The 25,827-nt window shown below is 39.7% G+C and overlaps 1 protein-coding gene across 2 annotated transcripts in view; it reads right to left on the reverse strand.

Annotated features, from left to right (window-relative positions):
- AP3B1 (adaptor related protein complex 3 subunit beta 1) overlaps positions 1–24,921 on the reverse strand; it is a 235,789-nt gene extending 210,868 nt beyond the window's left edge. Inside the window, exon 1 of one of the 2 annotated variants that reach the window (XM_027552928.1) lies at positions 24,633–24,921. In XM_027552928.1, the coding sequence (XP_027408729.1) occupies positions 24,633–24,760 (128 nt within the window). In that variant the 5' untranslated portion in view covers positions 24,761–24,921. The remainder of the gene's footprint in view (positions 1–24,632) is intronic. The other variant, XM_027552929.1, reaches the window with a different exon arrangement.
- Between the last annotated feature and the right edge of the window lie 906 nt (positions 24,922–25,827).

Below are 25,827 nucleotides of genomic sequence, written 5' to 3' on the forward strand. Positions count from 1 at the left end.
TAGTAATATTTTCATTGATTGTACCAAAAACCAATCCAAATACTGCTTTTTTAATTTACCTAGTTCTTCATTTATCTACTTACCTGTAGCTTTTCAGCTTTTGAGTATTAAAATACAACTTTATTTTTACATAAGTGACATCTTGTGGTGTTAAGTGGTATAACTTTTCCTTTCATGTTCAAAACATGCTTGTTTTTATAGTTTTAAGAACTGAAGAAAAATAACTGGAAAGTTAAAGAAAATCTTACTGGTACCAAGTCTTACTGGTACCAAGAAGTCACTTTTACTTCAGCACTGTGTAAAGCAGCAACTATTCAAAAAGCAAATTTTGAACAATTACCCTTTCAGAACTTAAGAAGTAATAAAGCTTTTACAGTGTATAAATTACCTCTTTTTAAAAAATCTGCAATCCATAACTCATTAAAACCTCCTACTCCTTTGAATGACTGTGTAGATTAAGGGGAAAACTAACACTGCAGCACTGCACACTGTCTCAGCGCTTCTCCTGATCTGTTCTGAGGAGGACTCGTCCAAGAACCATTACCAGCGCACAAATTCTTGCCACTAATCCATAGGAGATATAAACAGAATCTGAGAGACTATACTTAGGGCACTTCAACAGTGTAGTTATATATGTTTGAATGTAACAGAAAACTAGGGCTAGCATTTTGCATGCTTTTTCCAGAAATTCATTTTTTATTGTATTTTACAGAAGTATCTATCCATAATGGATTGGAAATTTAAAAGAAAAAAAAGGGCCCTTCACCAGTTTGAGAGCGCTGTACTACATAATTACTTCCTTTTCTCTCAAAAGAATCACAAAAATTTGGGTACTATAGAAAGTAACACTTGAATTTTAAATCCAGGAATGATGGATTGGGAAAAGTGATGAAAAGTGATTTCCCATCGGCAGTGAAGTACATCCTCAAAAGGACGCATCAAAAATCTTTGAAGGGGGAGGACTGAAACTTTCTCAGTTCAGTTCAGTTCACTCAGTCGTGTCCAACTCTTTGCGACCCCATGAACCGCAGTATGCCAGGCCTCCCTGTCCATCACCAACATCCAGAGTCCACCCAACCCCATGTCCATTGAGTTGGTGATGCCATCCAACCACCTTATCCTCTGTCATCCCCTTCTCCCCCTGCCCTCAATCTTTCCCAGCATCAGGGTCTTTTCAAATGAGTCAACTCTTCGCATCAGGTGGCCAAAGTATTGGATTTTCAGCTTTAACATCAGTCCTTCCAATGAACACCCAGGACTCATCTCCTTTAGGATGAACTGGTTGGATCTCCTTGCAGTCCACAGGAGTCTCAAAAGTCTTCTCCAACACCACAGTTCAAAAGCATCAATTCTTCGGCGATCAGCCTTCTTCACAGTCCAACTCTCACATCCATACATGACCACTGGAAAAACCACAGCCTTGACTAGATAGAGCTTTGTTAGCAAAGTAATATCTCTGCTTTTGAATATGCTATCTAGGTTGGTCATAACTTTCCATCCAAGGTGTAAGGGTCTTTTAATTTCATGGCTGCAGTCACCATGTGCAGTGATTTTGGAGCCCAGAAAAATAAAGTCAGCCACTGTTTCCACTCTTTCCCCATCTATTTGCTATGAAGTGATAGGAACAGATGTCATGATCTTAGTTTTCTGGATGTTGAGCTTTACGCCAACTTTTTCACTCTCCTCTTTCACTTTCATCAGGAGGCTCCTTAGTTCTTCTTTACTTTCTGCCATAAGGGTGGTGTCATCTGCATATCTGAGGTTATTGATATTTCTCCTGGCAATCTTGATTCTTGGTGGTGGCCGAGAGGAGCTACCCCAGGCCTGAGGCCGGGGGCGGCGGCAGAGAGGAGCTACCCCACGTCCAAGCTCAGGGGCGGCAGCCAAGAGAAGCTACCCCACGTCTGACGTAAGGAGCAGTGGCTCCGCTTTGCTGGAACAGCCAAAAGGAGCTGCCTCACGTCCAAGGGAAGAGAAACCCAAGTAAGAGGTAGGCACTGAGAGAGGGCATCCGAGGGCACACAGACTGAAACCACAATCACAGACAACAGGCCAATCTGATCACACGGACCACAGCCTTGTCTAACTCAGTGAAACTAAGCCATGCCATGTGGGGCCACCCAAGACAGACGGGTCATGGTGGAGAGGTCTGACAGAATGTGGTCCACTGGAGAAGGGAATGGCAAACCACTTCAGTATTCTTGCCTTGAGAACCCCGCGAACAGTATGAAACTTTCTCAAGCCTCACCAAAATATTCTAAATCGTGGGCACCTCTTCACGCTTTGACAACTACTCAAGTAAAAGATGCTTCAACTCCAAAAGGTCCACTGTACACACAAATGCTGCTACTCAGTCGCCCACGTGTGTCCGATTCTTTGTGACCCCATGGACTGCAGCCACCAGGCTCCTCTGTCCTTGGGGCTCTCCAGGCAAGAACACCGGAGTGGGCTGCCAATTCCTTCTCCAGTATACATGAATAGGCATGTAGAATATGTAGGAAAAAAAAGGCTGGGAACAAGAGTCAAAATTTACTTGCATAGGTATGAATAGGTATGCAGAAAAAAAGAGGCTGGGAACAAGAGCCAAAATTCACTTTTTTCTAGCACTGTGCAGCTAAAGGCACTGCACTTCATAATTAGTTTCAGTGCACAAGGTGAAACCTCATAACTCTCCTTGGATGACACTCAAAACCTTATGTGGTTTTGGGCACAAAGTATTAATTAATAAACACAAAAGTGAGTAAAACCAGAAAATTCCAACTACCGAATCATCCATTTCTTAACTCTCCAAAGGGAGAAACCATAAATTATCCAACTAAATATGAACTTTTTCTACTATACTCTCCACAAAACTAAAAAAGAATAGTCTACAATTGCTATCACAACACCCTCAGTCCTTGGTAATCTTCGTTTTCTCTCTGCTCTTCTATAAAAATTTCTTTCACAAAAGTAACAAATAACCTCCTTCTTTAAAAATCCAATGCAAAAATCTCACAAATACTTTTAGATGATTTGATATTTGATATAACTGACTACTTCTCTTCTATCTCTAAAATCCTTCTTCCCTTAGATTCTATAATTCTCCATTCTCATCTGGTTCTAATCTGCATATGTGACACACCAATGAACAAAAATGATGAAAATCCCTGCCCTTGTAGAGTTTTCATTTTAATAAGTAAAAGAGACAACAAACAAACATAATAAAAGAATAAATTTTAAAATCATGGGATGATATGAGGGAAAAACAGAGCAAAGGCAGAGAGAATGCAGAAGGGAAAGGAAGAGGCAATTTTAAACAGGGTGGTCAGAATAGGTTAAATAAGGAAATATCTGAACAAACATTTGCCAAGTGAGGGAGTCAGTCGTACTGATACTGGAGGGGAGGGACAGAGAAAGAGCACTCTAGGCAGAGACTCTAGGCAGAGCAGAGGAAGGAAGGCAAATAATACTAAAGGCAAATAATTCACCCTGAATGAAGTTAGGAACCACAGGAGGGTGATGAATACAGAAGTCATAGTCTAATACACAAACAGAATCATTCTGGCTGTTATGTTTAGAAGACACTGTAGGCACTTCCAGATCTGCCCGTGGTGCTCTTACTTGTAAGACACTAAACCTGCCACAGAAAATGACTATAAAAACTGGGAAAAACAAGGTAACTTTCTCAAGTCATCCAGGCAGAACTTAAGGGGCCAAGATCATGGAAGGAATGGAAGCACATAAAGTGGGCTCTTTATTCACATCAGCTTTTTCCCCGACTGCATTTCTCAAATCACTATCTGGGAGAATAGAATCCAAGGATAAAAATGACAGTTTTAAAAGACTAAAGAGACAAAGGTTAATGTTTGTGGCTACCAAAGGAACTGGAACTTGAAGGGTGAAACTACAGGGGAGGGAACCAGTGAAAAGGCACAAAAAATCTGTGCAAAGTCCCTTCAGTAGTTGACCACGTTTTCAGAGTAAGAATGTGGGAAATCCAGCAGAAAACAACAGTGGCTGGGAGGTTACGGATTAATACCTGAGCAGAGTTCAGCAACCACACACTGCAGGGAAGAGTAGCTGGAAACCAAGTCTCTCAAGGAGACGTGGTGGTGGTCTGGTTCCTCAGTCGTGTCTGACTCTCTTGTGATCCCATGAACTGTATGCCCACCAGGCTCCTCTGTCCATGGGATTTCCCAGGCAAAAATACTGGAATGGGGTGCCATTTCCTTCTCCAGGGAGGTGTTGGTAAATACCCTGGCCTTTCTTTCAGTTAAGACCACAGGAGGGGCACAATTGAAAAGTAAGGATACTTCTTAGGAGTATAAGAAAAATTGAAATAGACAAAACCTATTTAAAAGCCTAAAACTGAACTTAAACAAGACCAAAGTGCTCTGCTAGCACTGTACTCGGAGAAGGCAATGGCACCCCACTCCAGTACTCTTGCCTGGAAAATCCCATGGGAGGAGGAGCCTAGTAGGCTGCAGTCCATGGGGTCGCTAAGAGTCGGACACGACTGAGCGACTTCACTTTCACGCACTGGAAAAGGATGGCAACCCACTCCAGTGTTCTTGCCTGGAGAATCCCAGGGATGGGGGAGCCTGATGGGCTGCCGTCTATGGGGTCGCACAGGGTGGGACACGACTGAAGGGACTTAGCAGCAGCAGCAGCACTATACTGTCAGAAAGAACAAAAAACAAAACACACAATCCTCTTTGGAAGACATCATTCAGAGATTCATCTATGTTCCTGATTACCTAGCATCTGATCAAAACTTAAGAGACACACTAAAAACAGGAACAAATGACAGGAAAGAGAGAGGAAGGGTGGAAGGAAAGAGGGAAGGAGAGAAGGGAGAGAAAAGACAAAAAGGAATAGAAAGAGATCCAGGGTAACTCACAAACTAGTTACTAAACAGGGATTTTTAAACCACTACAATTAATATGGCAGGAAAAGATGGATAAAAGAGACAAAATAATAGAGAATGTCAATAAAGTAGTAAAATCTGTACAAAATAATCAAATGAACATTCAGAAATTAAAAGTATAGTTTATGAAATGAAGAACTCACTAGATAGGTTTAAGAGCAGACTGAAAATAGCAGAAGATAACAGGACTACTGAAAGTGAAGGCAGGTCAAGAGGAGATACGCAATCTGAAGCCCCAAAAAATACAAGAATGGAAAACACTGAATAGCACATCAGAGACATGTATTAATATAATCAGAATATCTACCATACCTAAAAAGAGGGCGGAGAGACAAGTGAAAAATGAAAGCTGCTCAGTCGTGTCCGACTCCTTGTGACTCCATGGACTCTATAGAATTCTCCAGGCCAGAATACTGGAGTGGGTAGCCTTTCCCTTCTCCAAGGGCTCTCCCCAACCCAGGGATTGAACGCATTGCAGGCGGATTCTTTACCAGCTGAGCCACAGGGAAGCCCAAGAACACAAAAGTGGGTAGCCTATCCCTTCTCCAGCAGATCTTCCAGACTCAGATTCTTTACCAACTGAGCTATCAGGGAAACCCCAAAAAGAATGGGACAAAAGCAATATTTCAAAGGCTAATGGCTAAGAATTTTTCTAAACTGATGAAAGACGTAAACGTACTATATATTTTAAAATCTTAAAAAAAAAAAAGGAAAAACATAAAGCCATACACATGGAGACAGACAGACACACACACACACACACACGCACGCACGCACACGGTCTAGAATAGTCAAACAGCTGAAAATCAAAAGATAATGAGAAAAATCTTTAATACATACCAAAAAAAAAAAAAAGACATTTCCTTAAGGAAAGGGTCAACAAAACTTTTCAATAAAGGGCCCAATATTTTACGCATTACATGCCATACCATCTCTGAGGACTGTAAAGTAAAATCAGTTAATACAATACATAAATAAATGGGCTGGCTGTGTTCTAATAAAACTTTACACATATGAGGATTTCCAGGTGGCACAGTGGTAAAGAATCCACCTGCCAACGCAGAAGACACAAGAGACACGGGTTTGATCCCTGGGTTGGAAAGATCTCCTGAACCAGGAAATGGCAACCCATTCCTGTATTCTTGCCTGGAAAATTCCACAGACAGAGGAGCCTGGAAGGCTCCAGTCCATATGTTCACATAGAATCAGATACTACTAAGCGACTGAGCACGCATGCACAAATGCACAGGCCATAGTTTATTAATCCTTGTTTTAAAAGGATCAACAATAATACTGACAGCCAATTTTTCAAAAGAATTTACAGACATCAGAAGACAATCAAATGACATCTTTAAAAAGCTGAAAGAAAAAAGGCCAACAAACAATTCTATACCCACTGAAAGAAAATATGCTTCAAAGCTGAAGGTGAAAAAAAGTGATTTTCAGACCAATAACTTCTGAGGATCTGCTGCCAGGATATAAAAGGATATCATTTCAAAAGGAAGATAACTCTAAATTTACATGGGATTTATTCTCAATTTATACCTTTCATCTATAAAGGAAAACTTCCATCTATAAAGCAGAACTAATAGAAGAAAGACATATATCCACGAGCATGACTGGCACTCTTAACACACCTCTCTTAGAACAAGCAGATAAAAAAATTCAATAAAGATGTAGATAATATGAACACAAATAACCAGCTTAACCTGACATGCATAGAACAGTATATCCAACAACTGCAGAATAAACATTCTTTTCGAGTGCACACAGAACATTACTTATCAAAGTAAAATTATATGCTGGATAAGATCTTAACAAATTTCAAAGATCTAAAATCACTTAGGGTACATGGAATCTAACTAAAAATCCATAAAAGGATTCATAAAATCCATAAAACTAGAAAATGCTCAGATGTTTGGAAAGATAAGCAACACACTTTAAATTACCTATGGGTCAAAGAAAAAATCATCAGGGATATTAGAAAATATTTTGAACTGACCAACAAAATTGCAACAGCTCACAACTCATGATATACAGCAAAAGCAGCACTTAGAAGTAAATTTATATTTCTAATTGGAAGGACTGATGCAGAAGCTGAAACTCCAATACTTTGGCCACCTGATGCGAAGAACTGACTCACTGGAGAAGACCCTGATGCTGGGAAAGACTGAAGGCAGGAGGAGAAGGGGACGACAGAGGATGAGATGGTTGGATGGCATCACCGACTCAATGGAAGTGAGTTTGGGTGAACTCGGGCAGTTGGTGATGGGCAGGGAGGCCTGGCGTGCTGCATTTCATGGGGTCGCAAAGAGTTGGACATGACTGAGCAACCGAACTGAACTGAAATGCAATATAAAAGAAGAAAGATTGAATATCAATATTCTAGGCTTCCATTTCAGGAAACTAGAAGAACAACAGCAAGTTAAACTCAAAGAACAAGTAGAGAAATAAAGAATAAGGGGAGAATTCAATACAATAGAAAGCAACTACAACAGATAAAAATCAACAAAACTAAAGGGTGGTATCCTTCACACAAGTTGTTAAGAAAACTTAATGAGATCATTGTAAAGCACTCACCACCGGGCCTAGCACATTCATTTATTCGGTATGTACTAAGTTCCAGGGACTGTTCTAAGTACTGGGACTTACATTCTAAGTGAGAATGCAGGGGAGCTGGGTAGGGGTGAGGGGGAATGACAGAAATGACATAAGAAGGAGGGAAGGAGGGAAGGAGAGAGGGAAAGGGAAGGGAAACAAATATAAACAGAATAAGCACCATTCAAATAATTAAAATAGGATAATGCAATTAAAGTAAGACTAGGCAATCACAAAAGATCTCTATAGGTAGAAGTGATCAATTAAGCTGAGATCTCAAAAGACAAGGAGCCAACCACAGGAATTTTGCAAAGATACATGGCAGGAATAAACACAGATAATAAAGACCAAAAGAAGGTCTATAAACGTACACAATGGTCGTTTTCTCAAATACACTAAACACACAATAAATATTAGTTGAATGAATAAGTGAACATAAGCTATATGCTAACCGTGTTCCTTAAAGGACTACCGGAAAACTCTAAGGTTTCACTGGATGCTCAAAATGGTCCACGACCCCAATTAAAGTTAAAAACTAAGCATACATCTTCCATGTATACATTCTACATGTGCATGTTTTAAAAACCATGATGTCACATATACATCATACAAAGTCTCCACATTTGCCAAACCCTTTACCAAAGTCCTCAGCTACTACTCTGTTGGCAGGCAGCAGGAAGTAGATTTTACTTTTGCTCAGGATATAAGGAATACTTTCTAGAATGTGACTACTCATCCTTAAAGTTTTAAAGGAACTATCACAGAGCCATTCAGCTACTTAGGAACAAGCTAAGTCTTTTTTCTATTTAACAGCACCATAAACCAAAGTTGCCACCTCTTTAATAAAAGATTAAAAAGATTTAAAAGGCTCATGGAGTCTCAAAAGTCATTTAAATTTGATAAACACAGAAAGTTTTAAAATTTTTGCACTAAGAATAAGTGAATTTGGAATTTAACTCGTAAGAGAGCTAATTTCCTTAGAATACAAAAGACCCTTAACTAATCAACAAGAATCGATCCAACAGGGAAATGGACAGAGGACATATAAGGTATTTCATTGAGAAAATAAAACCAATAAATATGAGGGAGAAGATGTAATGCACTAACAATTATAAAGATTTGCTGTAATAACATTTTAAAATGTTATAATATATATTATAATTTGGTAATATTATACATATATTCTGAAAGAGATCAGCCCTGAGATTTCTTTGGAAGGAATGATGCTAAAGCTGAAACTCCTGTACTTGGGCCACCTCATGCGAAGAGCTGACTCATTGGAAAAGACTCTGATGCTGGGAGGGATTGGAGGCAAGAGGAGAAGGGGATGACAGAGGATGAGATGGCTGGATGGCATCACTGACTCGATGGACGTCTCAGTGAACTCCGGGAGTTGGTGATGGACAGGGAGGCCTGGCATGCTGCAATTCACGGGGTCACAAAGAGTCGGACACGACTGAGCAACTGATCTGATCTGATCTGATACATATATATAATTATTTGGTTTACACATTTTTTTCTAGAAGAATACACAAGAACTTTTTCATTGTGATTATCTCAGGGGGGTACAGGGGAAGTGATACATCTTCTCGATTGCTAACATGCCTTACATTGATAACATATAATTAACTTATCTGAAAGCAGTATTGTTTTCTTGAACTTAAAACATTATTTATTTATTTTAGTATCGCAGAGTCTCTAGGAAGCATGTGGAGTTATTCACTATTTAATTAATAAGGAAACTGAAGCTCAGAGAATATAAGGATAATGTGCAAGTAAAAAATTACACATGTAAGAAATTCTAAACATAATTTTCAAGTATACCACCACAGAATTAGGGAACAGCAGAGCAAAGAATTAAACTTGAGTCTTGTTTTGAAATCCAACATTCTTCCCATTTACCACATTGCTATGAATTTCTAAAGTTGAGTATACTAAGAAAACATTTCAAGAATTATAGAATAAGTATAAAATCCATAACCTATGGTGCCACAATACTTCCCTAATTTTTATAATCAACCACAAGAAAACTTGCATTTTTTTTCTCTTAAATTCAAAATTTTGTGAAAAGAAAATTGATCATTGGAGCCATAATAAACACTAATTCTAACTATTCTCAGTAGTAGTCTAAAGCATCTGTGATATACTTTTGTCTAAGTCAAAATAAATTTTATTTTCACTGACATTACTTGACTATATTTGGTTAACAGTATCTCATGTAGATTCATCAGCTCAAAATTAATTAGTATTACAGAATAGTGTATTCCATCCAAACAATTCATCTTTGTTGGCTCACATGCCCCAATGATACTGGCATGCCAGTGTAACAATGGGCATGGTGCCACAGGAGCAGATGGGCATAAACACAGACATGCCAAAGAGTCAGTGTCTGCATCAAGTATGAGTATTACTATTAGATTTTCCTCCAAGAAAGTCATAAACTACAGTAAAATAAATACAAGTTTTCTACTATGCTCATAAGATATGCCAACTCAAAGCTAGATTAATTTTTAAATCCTTAAAAAGAAAAAAATCAACTTTCCAAGGCCACAGAAGGCAAGTTTTCCATCTGATGAGTTTGGATTAGCCTTCTGTTTAGGGAATTGAGGAAACCAATATGCAATCTCTACCTTAGATAAGCTGTGTCCCTGAAGCACTTGAAAATCTCAGTAAAAAATTCAGTTTTGAAAAAATCACTTGGCACTGTTCTCAAAGCGAAACAGTTCCGGAATCTGTTGAACAACAATGTGAGTACACTTGACACTAAGGGACTATACACATAAAAATGGTTAAGACGGTAAATTCTATGCTATATATTTTTTAATCACGATTTTTTACAAAAGTCACACAGCCCTATCAAGTTTCCTGATGAAGGCCATGTAGGCCTAGAAACAGAAAAAAGTCCTACAATTTCCTATGACAGGAAAAAAAAATCTGAAAATGCAAATCACTGAGCTTTACATGTTCATTTTAAATTCTGCATTCTGTTGGAAAACTACTGTAATTTTCAAAAGATTAATTTATTTCCACACGTATTTTTAAATTTTTAAAATATAAAACACATGATATTGACCAAATAATACTGAACATTTTTATAATTTTTACCATATTAATGAAAAGTTTTAAAATACTAAAAATGCTAAAAAAAAAAGGGGGGGGGGATCATTTGTAATCATTATTATCCAAAATCATCTGTTAAGTACTATATAAGGTACCAAGAAAGATGGCTGTGTGTGTGAGTGTGTAAACAAAACCTATCTCTGACTTCCAGAAACTTAACTACATTTTGTTTTTAAAGAAATGTTCAAGGGTCCAATCACCTTGGGAAATCCAATCTGTTATTTTGTAACTGTTGATACTGTCAGACAGGCAGAAAATTTAAGAACTATTTTTAACTTTACTTACTATTTTTTGAGATTTTTTTTTTTTATGTGGACCATTTTAAAAGTTTTTATTGAATTTGTTACACTATTATTGCTGTCTTATGTTTTGGTTTTCTGGCCACCAGCCATGTGGGATCGTAACTCCCTGACCAGGGATCGCGCTTGCACCCCCAGCATTGGAAGGTGAAGTCTTAACCACCAGACTGCCAGGGAAGTCTCTAATTTACTTTTAACTGACCACAGCATTTCTATCATCTTATGGCTGCCAAACTTCTGTCTCTAGCCTAAGTCTTCCCTAAGCTTGACTCATGTATCCAACTGTCTATTTAGCGTCTCCACTCGGATGCCTAATAGGTGTCTCACACTTAACGTGCTCAAGCTCCTGAACATCTATCTCCCCTCTTTAAAAAGTTCCTCTATATACAGTCTTCTTCATTTCAGATGATACCAATCCCAAACTTCCAGCTATTTAGGCAAAAAACTTGTGTCCATCCTTGATATCTTTTTCTCTCACACACCACCATCCAAACCATCAGCAAATTTCACCGGATCTACTTTCAAAATATATCCAGAATCCAATCACTGCTCCCCACTACCACCAATCGGACTGAGGCATCACCTTCTCTTGCCTGATCACCGTAGGGTGTCCTTGCTGGTCCCTGCCTCAGATCTGCAGTCTATTCCTAGTTCAGGAGACAAAGCGATATATTAAAAACATAAGTTGGGTCATCTCACTCTTCAGTTCAAAACCCTCCAATGGTTTCCTTCTCACACAGAGTAAAATCCAAGTCCTTACAAGGATGTACAAAAAACCCTACACAATCTGGTCCTTATCTCTCTGATCTCATCTACTACTGCCCCCCTTCCTTCATTCACTCTGTGCAGACATACTGGCCTCTTTGCTACGCTCCCAGGTCAGAAATTCTTCTGCCTCAGAGCCTGAGCACACACAATTCCTCTCACTGAAGACTTCTTTCTCCCCAGACATCTGCCAGTCACTCCCTCACCTACTTCAGGTATTCACAAGCATCTTTTCTTCACCCTGGTATTTCAAACTCAACCCAACCTTCATCTTAATTCTCTATCCTCTTTCCCTGCCTTATTTTCCTCTATAGAGCTCCCTGTTATCAAATGATTGACCATATATTGACTTATTTTATTGCTTATCTTCTTCAGATTGGAATATACTCCATGAAAGCATGCATTTTGCCCACTGACTGATTAATCCCGAGCACTAAAAAGAGTACCAAGCATAAGAAAGCACTCATATTTGTTAAATCCGTTGTTACCTCTATATTTTTTAGGTTATAGAAAGAAACATTAGAAATGAATAAAAAAAGGTCTCAAGTATCCTACAGACCATAACCTCTTTGAAAAAAGAAATACATCTGGCACACAATAGGCACTTAATAATGACTGACTTCTAAATGCTCATTCTGCTTAAAACCTTCCAATGGCTTCTCTTCACACTCAAGAGTAAAATCCAAAGTCCTTACAAGGCCCTACACAATCTGGCCCCCAACCTTCTACCCTTCCCCCTACCTTCCCACCCCCATAGTACTAAAATTTCCCCCTCATTCTTTATGACTACATCCTTAACCTAGGCTTTAAGAAATTTTAAGTAACCTGTTCCTAGAGTAAAGCTCTGCCAACCCATCATCTTGGGACCAGCCTTATTCATAAGCCTCTCGCTTATCCAGCTGGCATGCCACCTCACTCAGCTGCCAGATTAAAGACACTGACCTTCTAATTAGGTCAGTCCCTATCAGCAATACAAGTAATCAGCCCATCAATAAGCAGACATTGACTATAAATTGTTCACTTTTGTAGATCTATGAACTCTTTTCAGTTGACATGTTAAATAAGTCTTCCCTAAGTACATACACCAAAGAATGTTATTCATAATAATGTGAAATATAGGAAAATCATTTCCTTCTTGATTATTCTACTTTGGGCTCTTCACTTTAAATTTTGAATTTGGACTGCAGGCAATTTGTTTTTGTCGGTAGTTCATTTATATTCACAATTGCAATACTGTCAAATTATTTCACTATAAAACATTTGTCATTCCATGAGCATTTGTAACTTTTCTGCAGTAAAAAAAGAACATTTCAACCCACCATCTGTCTAATCTTTTCGGTTTTACTCATTCAGTTCTAGCAATGTTACCTCAAATTCTAAATATTTTTAGAAATAATATCTCACATCCTGGGATTTAATAGTAAGGCTTGATTTTAAATATTCTAGATTTTCTCCTTGGATTTCACAAAATCAGTGATCTTAAAATAACATATTCTATATCTATATTTTCTTGGTTGAGTATTTAAGATAGACTGTAAAAGTCAGAATTGAATCTCCTCCAAGAAGAAATGCAAGCTAAGCAAATAAAATAGAACACTGTTATAATCTATTGCAAAGTAGGACTCTGCAGTATTTCATCACTTTTTTTGTTCAATGTGGTAAAATCGTATTTGATTTGAAGAACATTTCAAGAATTAAATTATAGGAACCCTACTGCACCACTAAAAGTGACAATCCTTAACTTGAATAGTTAGTTAGCCCTTTGTAGAACTAACAGTCTTACTTACATGAAGACAAAAACTAATTCATCTACCTAGAAATGAACTGCAGATATCATTATACAGCGTCTTCTTTTGTTAACAGTCATCTTGGAACAAACAACATTTACTTCATAAAAGAGCAATAAAAACACTGAAATTGGGAGTTCCCTAGTGGCCCAGTAGTTAGGACTCAGTGCTCTCACTGTCACGGCCAGGATTCAATCCCTGGGCAGGGAACTAATATCCCACGAGCCATGCAGTGCGGCCAAAATAAAATAAAGCACTGAAACTGCCTTATATTTCATATGTTCCTTGTAAATAAAGACATTAGGGCCCAATTTACATATACAGCATGGCAACTATGCTGTTAACATCACCATAACTAGATTAAGTGGCCATAAGTTGCAACAAGCTAAGCAGAATTAACAAGATGCTGTTGTTGCTAAGTCGCTTCAGTCGTGTCCGACTCTGTGCGACCCCATAGACGGCAGCCCACCAGACTCCCCCGTCCCTGGGATTCTCCAGGCAAGAACACTGGAGTGGGGTGCCAGTTCCTTCTCCAATGCATGAAAGTGAAAAGTCAAAGTGAAGTCGCTCAGTCATGCCCGACTATTAGCAACCCCATGGAGCCCACCAGGCTCCCCCGTCCATGGGATTTTCCAGGCAAGAGTACTGGAGTGGGGTGCCATTGCCTTCTCCAATTAACAAGATGAGCAGTTACCAAAACTGGCGTTATCAGAACTCAAAGGAATTAAATCTTCAGAAATCAAAGATAAAGACAAGGACAAAAATATGCTATGGAAATCATTAATGGAGTATATTTTCATACAAGCAGCACTGAATTCCTAAACACAAGAGAAAGGAATTCACAATGAAGAGCCTGTGCCTCTTCATAATATGCTAACAACTCAGAGCTTCAGCATTTTCAGCATATCAAACTAAAATGTGTTTGACATTTCAAAATTCCAGCATGTCCATTTTCTTCAGTAAATCACTGTTTACAAAAATAAAGGCTTACAGACACATGTGTATGTAGGGCTGAGTCCCTTTGCTGGTCACCTGAAATTATCACAACATGGTTAATCCGCTATGAAAGTGAAAGTGGCTCAGTGTGTCCAACTCTTTGTAACTCCATGGACTATGGAATTCTTCAGGCCAGAATATTGGAGTGGGTAGCCTTTCCCTTCTCCAGGGGATCTTCCCAACCCAGGGATCGAACCCAGGTCTCCCGCATTTCGGGCAGAGTCTTTATCAGCTGAGCCACGAGGGAAGCCCAAGAATACTGGAGTAGGTAGCCTATCTCTGCTCCAGCGGATCTTCCCGACCCAGGAATTGAACTGGGATCTCCTGCATTGTAAGTGGATTCTTTACCAATGGAGCTATCAGGGAAGCCCTGTTAATCGACTATACCCTAATACAAAATAAAAAGTTAAAAAAAAAAAAAAAAAACTCAGTGGGCCAAGTTCACATTAAAATGCGCTATTCATTCATGGGGGAAAAAAAAAAGGCTTATAAATAAGTCATTTTTTGTTAGGTATATCACGCTGAAAACTTGAGAATTACTACACAATTTAACACTATATATTTGTACTATTCGTATTAGTTCACATTAGCCTTATCTCACCAAATGTATTTCTTAAAAGTAAGATAAAAATCTTATCTGCTGAAAACACATAAGAATTAATTATACTTATGATATAACCCCACATTTGCAAATAAAAACGCTATTTGAAGAATGTTATAGACTTCAAAATCTTGATTATAAAATTATTTCAACACCCACCTACATGACAATTCTAAGTCAATTAATCCTAACCACAACAAAACCTCAAGCAATGACATAAAGAAAATGGCTGTTTGGGGCCTTCATGGTAATGCAATAATACATTAATAGGGACAGCAGGTTAGGTTTTTCCTTCTGTATAAAGGCCACAGAATCTGGTTGCGTTTATTTTTTAACTACAATGGCTAAAGAGACAGTAAATATTAGTAGAATCTGAATCATTCAATGATCAGTCATTAAGTAAAAGATCCAAAATATTTATTATGCAAAATTAAGAGCCAAACACTTTGCTAGGCATCTTCACATACACTACACTACCTAATTAAGGGATTCATTGGTGGCTCAGACGGTCAAGAGTCTGCCTGCAATGCGGGAGACAGGAGTTTGATCCCTGGGTCTGGAACATCGCCTGGAGAAGGAAATGGCAACCCACTCCAGTATTTTTGCCTGGAAAATCCCACGGTTGGAGGAGCCTGGTGGGCTACAGTTCATGGGGTCACAAACAGTCAGGAATCGGATATGACTACGCACGCGTGCCGCGCACACACACCACTCTTAGTAGCATATATACAAAATCTCACATGCTCCAAGTTCCAAGGCAGAAGTAGTATTCTGAGAGGAACCTAGGTCAGACCAACTTGCTGATCTTGGAAAGACTCCCAAAGAGGCAAGAGGTAACTGGAAAGTATCCTAGAGACACAGATGCTGGTGGCAGCCACTTGGGGGAGCTCATTTCACAGGGATACTGGTGCCTGGCAAGTGTCATTTAGGAATTCTCTTACAGTTTACTAGTGTCAGGACCCAGCCCACCCACCAGCCCACAGGCACCAGTGGTGGAACACTCTAGACCAAAGAGTAGCTGGGGGGACCCCGTCCTGCCCACCAACGGGCCCGAGCCCTCAGCTACCCCAGGACCCGCCCTGTCTACCAGAAGGCTCAGGACACAGCCCACCCACCAATGCGTGACCAAGAGCCCCGGGTCCAGCAGCCCGTCTCTCCCACCCTCCCCACCTGCCAGCAGGCCAGCACTAGTCCTGGGCCCCGCCTCATCCACCAGAGCTGGGGTACCAGACCTGGAACAAACAAGGCCCTACGGCCAGCTGGTAGGACATGCCCACTCACCAGCAGTCTGGCACCAGCTCCAGGACCCCCTGGGCCTGGTCCCCTCACCTACAGGCCGACACCAACCAGGAGTTTAAGGGATAACGTAGAAAAGACAATCTCTTCGACAAGCTACATGTAAAAGTTGAGGTTAGAACATTACCTCACAGCATATATAAAAACAAACTCAAAATGGATTGAAGACCTATATGTAAGACCTGAAACCCTAAAACGTCTAGAAAAAGACAGAGGCAGAATAATGACATAAATTGTAACTTTTTTTTTGGACGTGTCTCCTAAGACAAAAGAGATAAAAGCAAAAATAAATAAGTGGATCTAATTAAAAGTGTTTGCACAGCAAAGGAAACGATCAACAAAAGAAAGAGACAACCTATGGAATGGGAGAAAATATCTGCAAATGATATTAGTGACAAGGGATTAATGTCCAAAATATATAAACAGCGCATACAAGTCAGTATCAGGAAAACCACACAACTCAATAAAAAATGGCAAAGATGTGGGAAAAAAAGGGACTACTGTGCACTGTTGATGGCACTGCAAATTGCCGAAGCCATAAGGGTATAGAGGTTGCTCAAAAAATCAAAAGCAGCTATCATATGATTTAGCAATTCCACTCCTGGGTATTTATTCAAAGAAAACAAAAACAGTAATTTGAAAAGATACATGCACCATAATTTCACTGAAGCATTATTTAAATAGCCAAGATATGAAAGGAATCTAAGCAATCTAAGATAGATGAATGGCCAAAGAATACATGGTGTGTGTATATATACATATACAGACAACACACAAAACACAGTGGGATATTACTCGCCCATAAAAAGAATGAAATCTTGCCATTTTCTACAACATGTAATGACCAAAGGGTATTATGCTAAGGGCAACAAGTCAGACAGGGAAAGATATACATGGAATCGAGAAAAACAAATGAACAAACATAACTAAACAGAAATAGAATTACAGATACAAAGAACAAACAGATGGTTTTGGGGGAGGAGGGAATCGGTGTACAAAATTCAGTTACAAAATAAATGAGTCACGGGTAATGAAATGTACAGTCTGGAGAATACAGTCAATAAATACGAAGTATCTTTGTATGGCAAGAGATACCAGCTAGACTTATCATAGTGATCATTTGGAAATGTATAGAAATATTGAACCACCGTGCTGTGTACCAAGAACTAACGTAGTATGTGACAGGCCAATTACTCACCAAAAACAAACATACAAACTTACAGAAAAGAGATCAGATTTGTGGTTACCAGAAGTAGGGAGACCGGGGAGTGGGGGAATTGGATAAGGACAGTCAAAAGGTACAGATTTCCAGTTTTAAGTACTTTATCTCACAACTGGGAATGTACTATACAACATGATAATATAACTAACACTGCTATACTTTGTAAGTGAAAATTGTTAAGTAAATCCTAAGAGTTCTCATCACAAGGGAAAAAATTATTTTCTATTTCTTTAATGTTACATTTATATGAGATGATGGATGTTCATTAAATTTACTGTGGTAATAATTTCATGATGTATGTAAGTCAAATCATTATGTTGTATACCTTAAACTCACACAGTGCTGTGTATCAATTATATCTCAACAAAACTGGAATACAAAAACAAAAATAAAACAGTGTGTTACTATCAACAAGGCACTGACATCTGGGGCTGTAAAAGGAAAATAAAACAAAGTCAGCAGTGGCTGGAGAGCTCTCTGAAACAGAGGCAGGAGGCCACTGATGAAGTGTAAGACTTAACAACAACGGCCCAGATAGAATCTGAACTTCGACCACTTACGATCTTAACGGAGGTATCCAGAGTATGTGCCCAATGTTCCAGAAACTCAACATATTTATCCAACCCTTACTCTAAAGTAACTCGTGACAGCCTATTCATTAAGAGCAAATACTTCCCTGCATCGTGGTCAACCATAGTTCTTGCCAGATAACAACGACTTTGTGGCTTTCATCTTTATAAGACTCTGGACTCTTTTACAGTACGATCTCGAATTGCAAATCTTAAGACCCCAAATAAATTATTTTATTTGTAGCCCTCTGCATTTTCTTGGTCGATAGGACTGGTTCATCTCTACTTTCAATAAAGTTAACTTGAGAACATCCCTATAAGAAGGTTACTCTCGTTCAGATACGTTTCTATATGCCCCTTGGAAGTGAGAAAAGGCAGTGTGGATGGAGCTAGATGAGTTGGCTGTTGTGTGCCCGGTCACTCAGCCATATCCAGCTCTTTGCGACCCTCTGGACTGTACCCTACCATAATGTACACACTAATGTACACATGATGTACCAGAGACCCATGTAAAATTCCTAGTGGGCTCCACTGAGAAACACTGATATTTAAGGTTAAAGAGTTATATGTAATGTAATTTTCATGGATAATATAAAGCTGACAGTAAATAAAATTTAAGTTAAAAAAAAGTAAGCTAGGCTTTATTATTTGCAATGCAAAAACACTGACGTGTTGATTACATCGTACTACACGATGCAGTCATTTGGGGCTACATCAGCTCTGCAAATCTAACAAATGAAAAGACCACTAATTTCAGCAAGGACTGAAAAAATGCTACCTTGGTTACCTTTTAATTGTTAAATCCAATGGCCACTTTTCAGCCTTCATTCCATCTGCCTTCTCTCAGCAACTCCTAACATAGTTAACCACTTCCTTGCTCCTCTCAGCTTGCTTTTTTTTTTTTAAAACTTTTCTCTGGTTTCCTAGCCCTCTGAGCACTGTCTCCTTCCCTAGTTGTTCATTCATTCACACTTTAAATGTTGATGCTCACTACAGTTTTGTCTAAACTGCCTCTTCTAAAAAGAAAAGTTCTCCCTGGGCGATATCATCCATTCCCATACTTTAATTACTATCCACAATTCTAAATGCTGATGCTTGAATCTATATTTCATCTAAATATGCATTTTCTTTTGCAGCTCTCCTGGTTTCTATATACTTTGCCTGAAGAACTCCCCCTATTCTCCAACTGGCAAAAATCTTCTCAGGCTTTATGACCTAATGTATTACCACCTCAGTGAAGCTTTCAAGAACTTTTCCAAATAGTGTTAGTTACTATTCTAGTTCAGAAGTCATTTCAACTATACCATCTTGTGAAAAACTCACAAAATAGGCAAGTATTACCATACCCTCCCTAGAAATAAAGGCACTGAAGTCTGAAGAGATCAGGCAACTTGAACAAAGAAACATTACTGTAAGCAGAAAACATCAACTTAAACCCAAGTCTTTTCACTCTAGGTCCAACACTCTTCATAATACACTGTGAAGTTCTCAAAAAAAAAAAGAGAGATTCAGAAATTTAGTAGTTTTACCATTGTTAAGAAAAACTAATTAGTATTGTCTGTTTCTAGAAATTAATTTCTAATTAAATGCTTAATCCAAAAAGAAATTATTAATAATTACTATTTTAAATTATACACACACAGCCAAACTGGTTAAAATAAGCATTTAAGACAAAAGAAAACACCTCACACCAATCAGAACAGCCATTATAAAAAAGAAAACTACAAATAATAAATGCTGGAGAAAATGTGGAGAAAAGGGCTCTACTTCACTGCTGGCGGGAATGTAAACTGGTACAGCCAATATGCAGAACAGTATGGGCTCCTTAACAAACTAGGAATTAAGCCACCATATGACCCAGCAATCCCACCAGTGGGCATATACCCTGAGAAAACCACAATTCTAAAAGGCACACGTACCCCAATGTTCACTGCAGCACTATTTATCACAGCCAGGACATGGAAGCAACCTAGATGTCAATACACAAGTTGTGTGTGTGTGTGTGTGTGTGTGTGTATTATACTTTTATATATATATATAGGAATATTATTCAGCCATAAAAAGAAACAAATTGGAGTCAGTTGTAGTGAGGCGGATGAACCTGGAATCTGTTATACTGAATGAAATAAGTCAGAAAGAAAAAAACACATCATGTATTAACACCTGGTGGCTCAGTCAGTAAAGCGTCTGCCTGCAGTGCAGGAGGCCCGGGTTCAATCCCTACATCAGGAAGATCCCTGGAGAAAGGAATGGCAACCCACTCCAGTATTCTTACCTGGAGAATCCCATGGAGAGAGGAGCCCGGCAGACTACAGTCCACGGGGTTGCAAAGAGTCGGATATGACTGAGCGACTAACACCTTCAGTTTTCTTTCAACACATATATATGGAATCTAGGAAAACAGTGAACGTATTTACAGAGAAGACATGGAGACACAGAGGTAGAGAACAGACTTCTGGACACTGCGGGCAAGAGAGGCTAGGAGAAACTGAGAAAGTAGCATTGACATATGTATATATACTATCATGTGTAAAATAGGTTAACTGTCAGGAAGCTGCTATATAACACAGGGAGCCCAGCCTGGTGCTCTGTGATGACCTAGAGGGACAGAACTGGGGTTGGGGGGCGGGGGAGGCTCCAGAGGGAGGGAATACACACATGTAAGTATGACTGATTCGTGCTGATGTGTGGCAGAGACCACCTCAAAAGTGTGAAGCAATTATCCTCCAGTAAAAACATCACCACTGCAGACACTGTGGTAAAGACTGGTTCAGGAGATCCATATACAGTGGCTAAGGACAGAGGATGGTGAATCTAGTGACGAGCAGAACACCTGTATGATCTCAAAGTGTCCCCCCATGCTGCTGCTAAGTCACCTCAGTCGTGTCCGATTCTGTGCGACCCCACAGACGGCAGCCCACCAGGCTCCCCAGTCCCTAGGATTCTCCAGGCAAGAACACTGGAGTGGGTTGCCATTTCCTTCTCCAATGCATGAAAGTGAAAAGTCAAAGTGAAGTCGCTCAGTCGTGTCCCACTCTTAGCGACCCTGTGGACTGCAGCCCACCAGACTCCTCCGTCCATGGGATTTTCCAGGCAAGAGTACTAGAGTGGGAAGCCACTGCCTTCTCAGATCCCCCCATAGGTAACTAGAAAAAAACCCTATAACTGGGAAAATTAACATCATAAATATGGGCACCCTACACCTCCTGACACAAAAGCCTAAGAAGGTAGTATTGCAGCCTGGGATATTTAACAAGAATCAAAACGTGAGGAAACACCAGCAAAGGCAAACTGATTAACATGCTATAAAGTAATCGGCTTGTGTGCTTCAAAAATATCAAGGCAGTGAAGACAAAGGCTAAGTAACTATTCCAGATTAAAGGAGATTAAAGAGATATGAGAACTAAGTAAAATACATAATCCTGGACTGGATTCTATGCTAGAGAAAAAAAAATGCTAAAAAAATTAAAAATATTTATTGGGACAAATGACAACACAGGATTATAGACTGTAAACTGTACTAATGATAAACTTCCTAACCATAACAGTGCTACAGCTGTGAATGAGAATATCCTTGTTCTTAAAAAATACATGCTAAGGTATGAGGATAAAGGGACATGGTGTATACAACCTATTCTCCAATGGGTCAGAAGAGATAATAATACGAATGTGTGTATGTCTGTGTAGATAGAAAAAGAAAAGAGAAATAAAGCAATGTAGTAATTTTTTAAAAACTGAGCCTGCATCAAGAGTAGTTCTCTGTATTATTCTTGCAACTTTATTGCAAACTCAAAATCATTCAAAGTAAATCATCAAAAGTGAGACCAGAGGTTGTGTGAGAAATGGGTGAAGAAAGTCCAAAGCACAAAGTTCCAGTTATAAAAAAATAAGTCGGGGATATATGTACAGCATGGTAACTATAGGTAATTGCATATTTGTATTTTTTTGTATTTGTATTACATATTTGAAAACTGCTAAAAGTGAATCTTAAAGTCCTCACTGGAGGTGGGGGAAAAAAACTACAGTTAATTGCATATTTGTATTTTTTTGTATTTGTATATGTATTGCATATTTGAAAATTGCTAAAAGTCAATCTTTAAAGCCTCTCATTGGAGGTGGGAAAAAAATAAAAACTGTTAAGTATCGTGACAGATGTTAACCAGACTTGCCGTGGTGATAATTTCTCAATATATAAAAAAACCTACTAAACATTATGGTGTATACCTGAAATTAACATGTCAATGTCAATTATACTTTGATAAAAAAAAAATCAGAGTACAGGATCAGGGTAAGCTTGAAGTTTTTTACATAAATTTTGTCATTTGGGTTTTTTTAAAAGGCAAGAAATATCACATTTTTATAAATGAGAGAATGTAAGCTCAAGAGAGGTTAAGTGACCACTTCCAGAACACAGGTCCCTGTTTCTGTACAACCCCACTAGTCTGCAATTCAATGGCCAAAATGTTTCTAATTCCTGAAAGCCTCAAGGTCATACACTGTCTATGACTACTTAAGTTTTAAACTTTTAATGATTTGTATGCATTCTCTAATAAGGTACAATTATTTCCTTCTCCAGGGGATCTTCCCCGCCCAGGAAACAAACTCAGGCCTCCTGCATTGCAGGCAGATTCTTTACCAACTGCAATACAAGGGAAGACCAAGGTACAATAAACTTCATCAAGTAACATATCCAAATGGTCAAGAGAATGGGCTCTGAGATGAGATTGTCTGAGTTCAAACTCAGGCAGGGAAGTGTTCTAGTTCTATTATCTTAGGCAAATTAACCACTTGTGCTCCAATTTTCTCATCTGCAAAGTGGAATCAAAGAAGTATCTTTGGGTTGCTCTGTATCCTCTGTGGCACCTGAAAGTCACAGAATAGTTTCCCATTAAATCACATTCACTCAGCCAGACATTTGTCAGGAGGACCGAATGAGATAATCAATGTAAAGTATTGTGTGCACAAGTACTCAAAGTCAGCTATTTTTATTTCAACTCCAACATGCTCAGTCACCTCAGTAACACTCACTGGTCACAGTCAAAGCCACACATTTTTTTCAAAATCAGACCCAAATCTGACAAAATAGGAAATGAAAGGCTCTAAGAGGAAAACATCTTAGAAGTTCACAATCCATAAAAGTAAATCAATTGTAAGCATATCACATGCAAAACAGATTCTACAGACTTAAACATTAATTTAACAGTTGAAATATCTGCTAATAGAACAACAGAACTACAAGCTTCTTGTTGGAATAATCCATCATCTAAATGCATAGAAGGAAAAATGAAAAATTATTGAAGTTACGTTACTTAAAACTTTGCTAACCTGAGAATAAGGAAATAAAAAACCCTATTCCACACACTCCACACAGATTTCAGTTGGCTTAATACAGTCAAAAGGTAATCTCAACTTCAACTACTAGCAATTTCCAGAATGCCTTTTAAAATAAATTTTTAATTAAATTCTAATCAAATAAATTATTTAAAGAAAATAAAATTTTAATTTATCTGACACCGCAAAGCCACCAGCATACCTACTTTACCTTAAGTTCAGCATAAATCTAGTGTCAGCCTATTATGTTTAGTGAGTACTGAGAGATCAAAAATAAGAAAAAATGTAAAAATTATTACAAAAAAATGCAAAGTTACCAGAATTCTGTAAGTTTAAAATCACTCCCTCTCCCCCACCACAAAAAAAAAAAAAAAAAAATCAATGAGTGGGGTGTTTTCTTTCCCTTTTTCGGTGGTACTTAAAATACTCGTAGTAACTTAAAAAAAAAAAAAAAACACGTACACCTTGTTTAGTGTTCATTTTTAAAATCCACATTATTTGCAAAATTGTACCCCTTGCCCACACTCTAAATATTCTCCTCATACGCTTCTTACTGTGTTTCCGAGCTTTGTTTTTGGTTTGGGGGTTGTCTTTTACTTTTGGTGGGGGGTTTTGTTTTTTCTTTTTTGGTCTGTAATGCAAAAGACATTTTCCGAGAACACTGGTGTCTGAATAAACCGCCTTGTTCATTTATAAAGCGCCTAAAGCAACTCCTTGCTTCTACACTCAAGGGTCACAGAACAGTTTCCCATAAGACACAATCTAACTTTCCCTCTCAGCTCCCCAAACGTGAATCCTTCCACCCTAGCGAGAGAATTTCTCCAGGTGTTATCAAGCAAACTTTAAACTAGCTTCAAGTGTTTGCTCAAAATTCAGACTCCTGGGCCCCAGACCAACTCAATCGGGGTCTTTGGGGGTGGCACCTAAGCGGTCCCAATGGTTCTTTTTCACTAAAGTCTGAAAACTCCTAGAGATCCCCTCCACACACTCAACCCAAACTCCCAACAACTCCCACCGCTCCCAAGTGATACCGCGACAGGAAACGCCAGCTCCGCTCCCGGACAGTCTCAGGGCGACCCTGCCCCTGTCCCGGGAGCCCAGCCCCTCAGTCCCGTCCCCACACCCCAAACCTTTCTCCTCACTTCTTCATATCGCTGCTAAAGAGGCCGAAGGCGCCGGAGGGGGAAATGGTTGAGGTCGCCTCCTGACCCAGCTCCGTCGCCTCCCCTCCTCCCGACTGCTCATTGTAAGCGAAGCTGTTGCTGGACATCGCTGCGGGGTTGCCGGGTGTCGAGCTGGTCCTGCCCGGGGTTCTCTCTGACGGGCTCCGGTCCCAGCGACTGGAAACAAAACTAGTTCTCGTGCAGAGGGGCGCGCGCAGGCGCTTCCGGACTCGTCACCGCTCCCACAGCCGACCCGGCGGGCCACTCTCTGCGCATGCCCCGTGTGCGCGCGGCCAGAGCCCACCCCCCGGCCACTCCCCGGCCGGACTGGAGTTCCCGCCTCCGGGCTTTTGAGGTAGCTGAGCGGCTCGAACCCAGCCTCTGCGCTAGGCAGGCCCTCAGCGTGCTAGAGACTAAGCTCTTTTTAGAGGTGTGTTTTGTTTTTTTGGGGGGAGACAGATACCCACTTATCCATTTTGGTCCCTTAAGAGATTCCCCGGGCCCGGACACCTCTTTTTTGGATTCCTGTTGTAAACCAGAAGCTTTCAGATTTCTCCTGGAACACCATTTAACACACCAGGTCAAACTTGGCTAAACTGAATCAGGATTGCTTTTCCTGTTTAGGCTGGTTTCTAATGCTTTCCCTCCAGCCTGCTTAGTCTTGCTGTTACATCTGCCCCAGGCAATCTTTATGCAGAGCTCTGCGTTTTAAGGAAATATCTAAAACCCTGTCTTTCTGGGATCTGCCACCTCCAAGATGGGATCATCGTAGCTTCAAAGGAAAATCCTGGGGCCATTGGTTCCAAGGAGCTAAAGGCATGCTTCCTACTGGCGTCTGACTACCAAAAGTAGAATGAAAGAAAATAGAGCTGTCCGGAACACCAGAAGTAGCCCATTATCTGGGCACCTCTTTGTGTTCTTCTTGTGGTAGCACTTACTAAAGTCTTAAGAGGAGTCAAGGCAGAAAGTTGCCTGGCTCCAGAGTAGCACGTGAGAAACTTTTTCAGGAGTAACTTGCCCCCCGAACCCGATATTTCAGGTGGATTTCAGAGCATGCTGCTGCTTCTAAGTCGCTGCAGTCATGTCCGACTCTGTGCGACCCCATGGACTGCAGCCCACCAGGCTCCGCCGTCCCTGGGATTCTCCAGGCAAGAACACTGGAGCGGGTTGCCAT

Source organism: Bos indicus x Bos taurus, chromosome 10 (assembly GCF_003369695.1).
Source record: "Bos indicus x Bos taurus breed Angus x Brahman F1 hybrid chromosome 10, Bos_hybrid_MaternalHap_v2.0, whole genome shotgun sequence".
Lineage (NCBI taxonomy): Eukaryota > Metazoa > Chordata > Mammalia > Artiodactyla > Bovidae > Bos > Bos indicus x Bos taurus.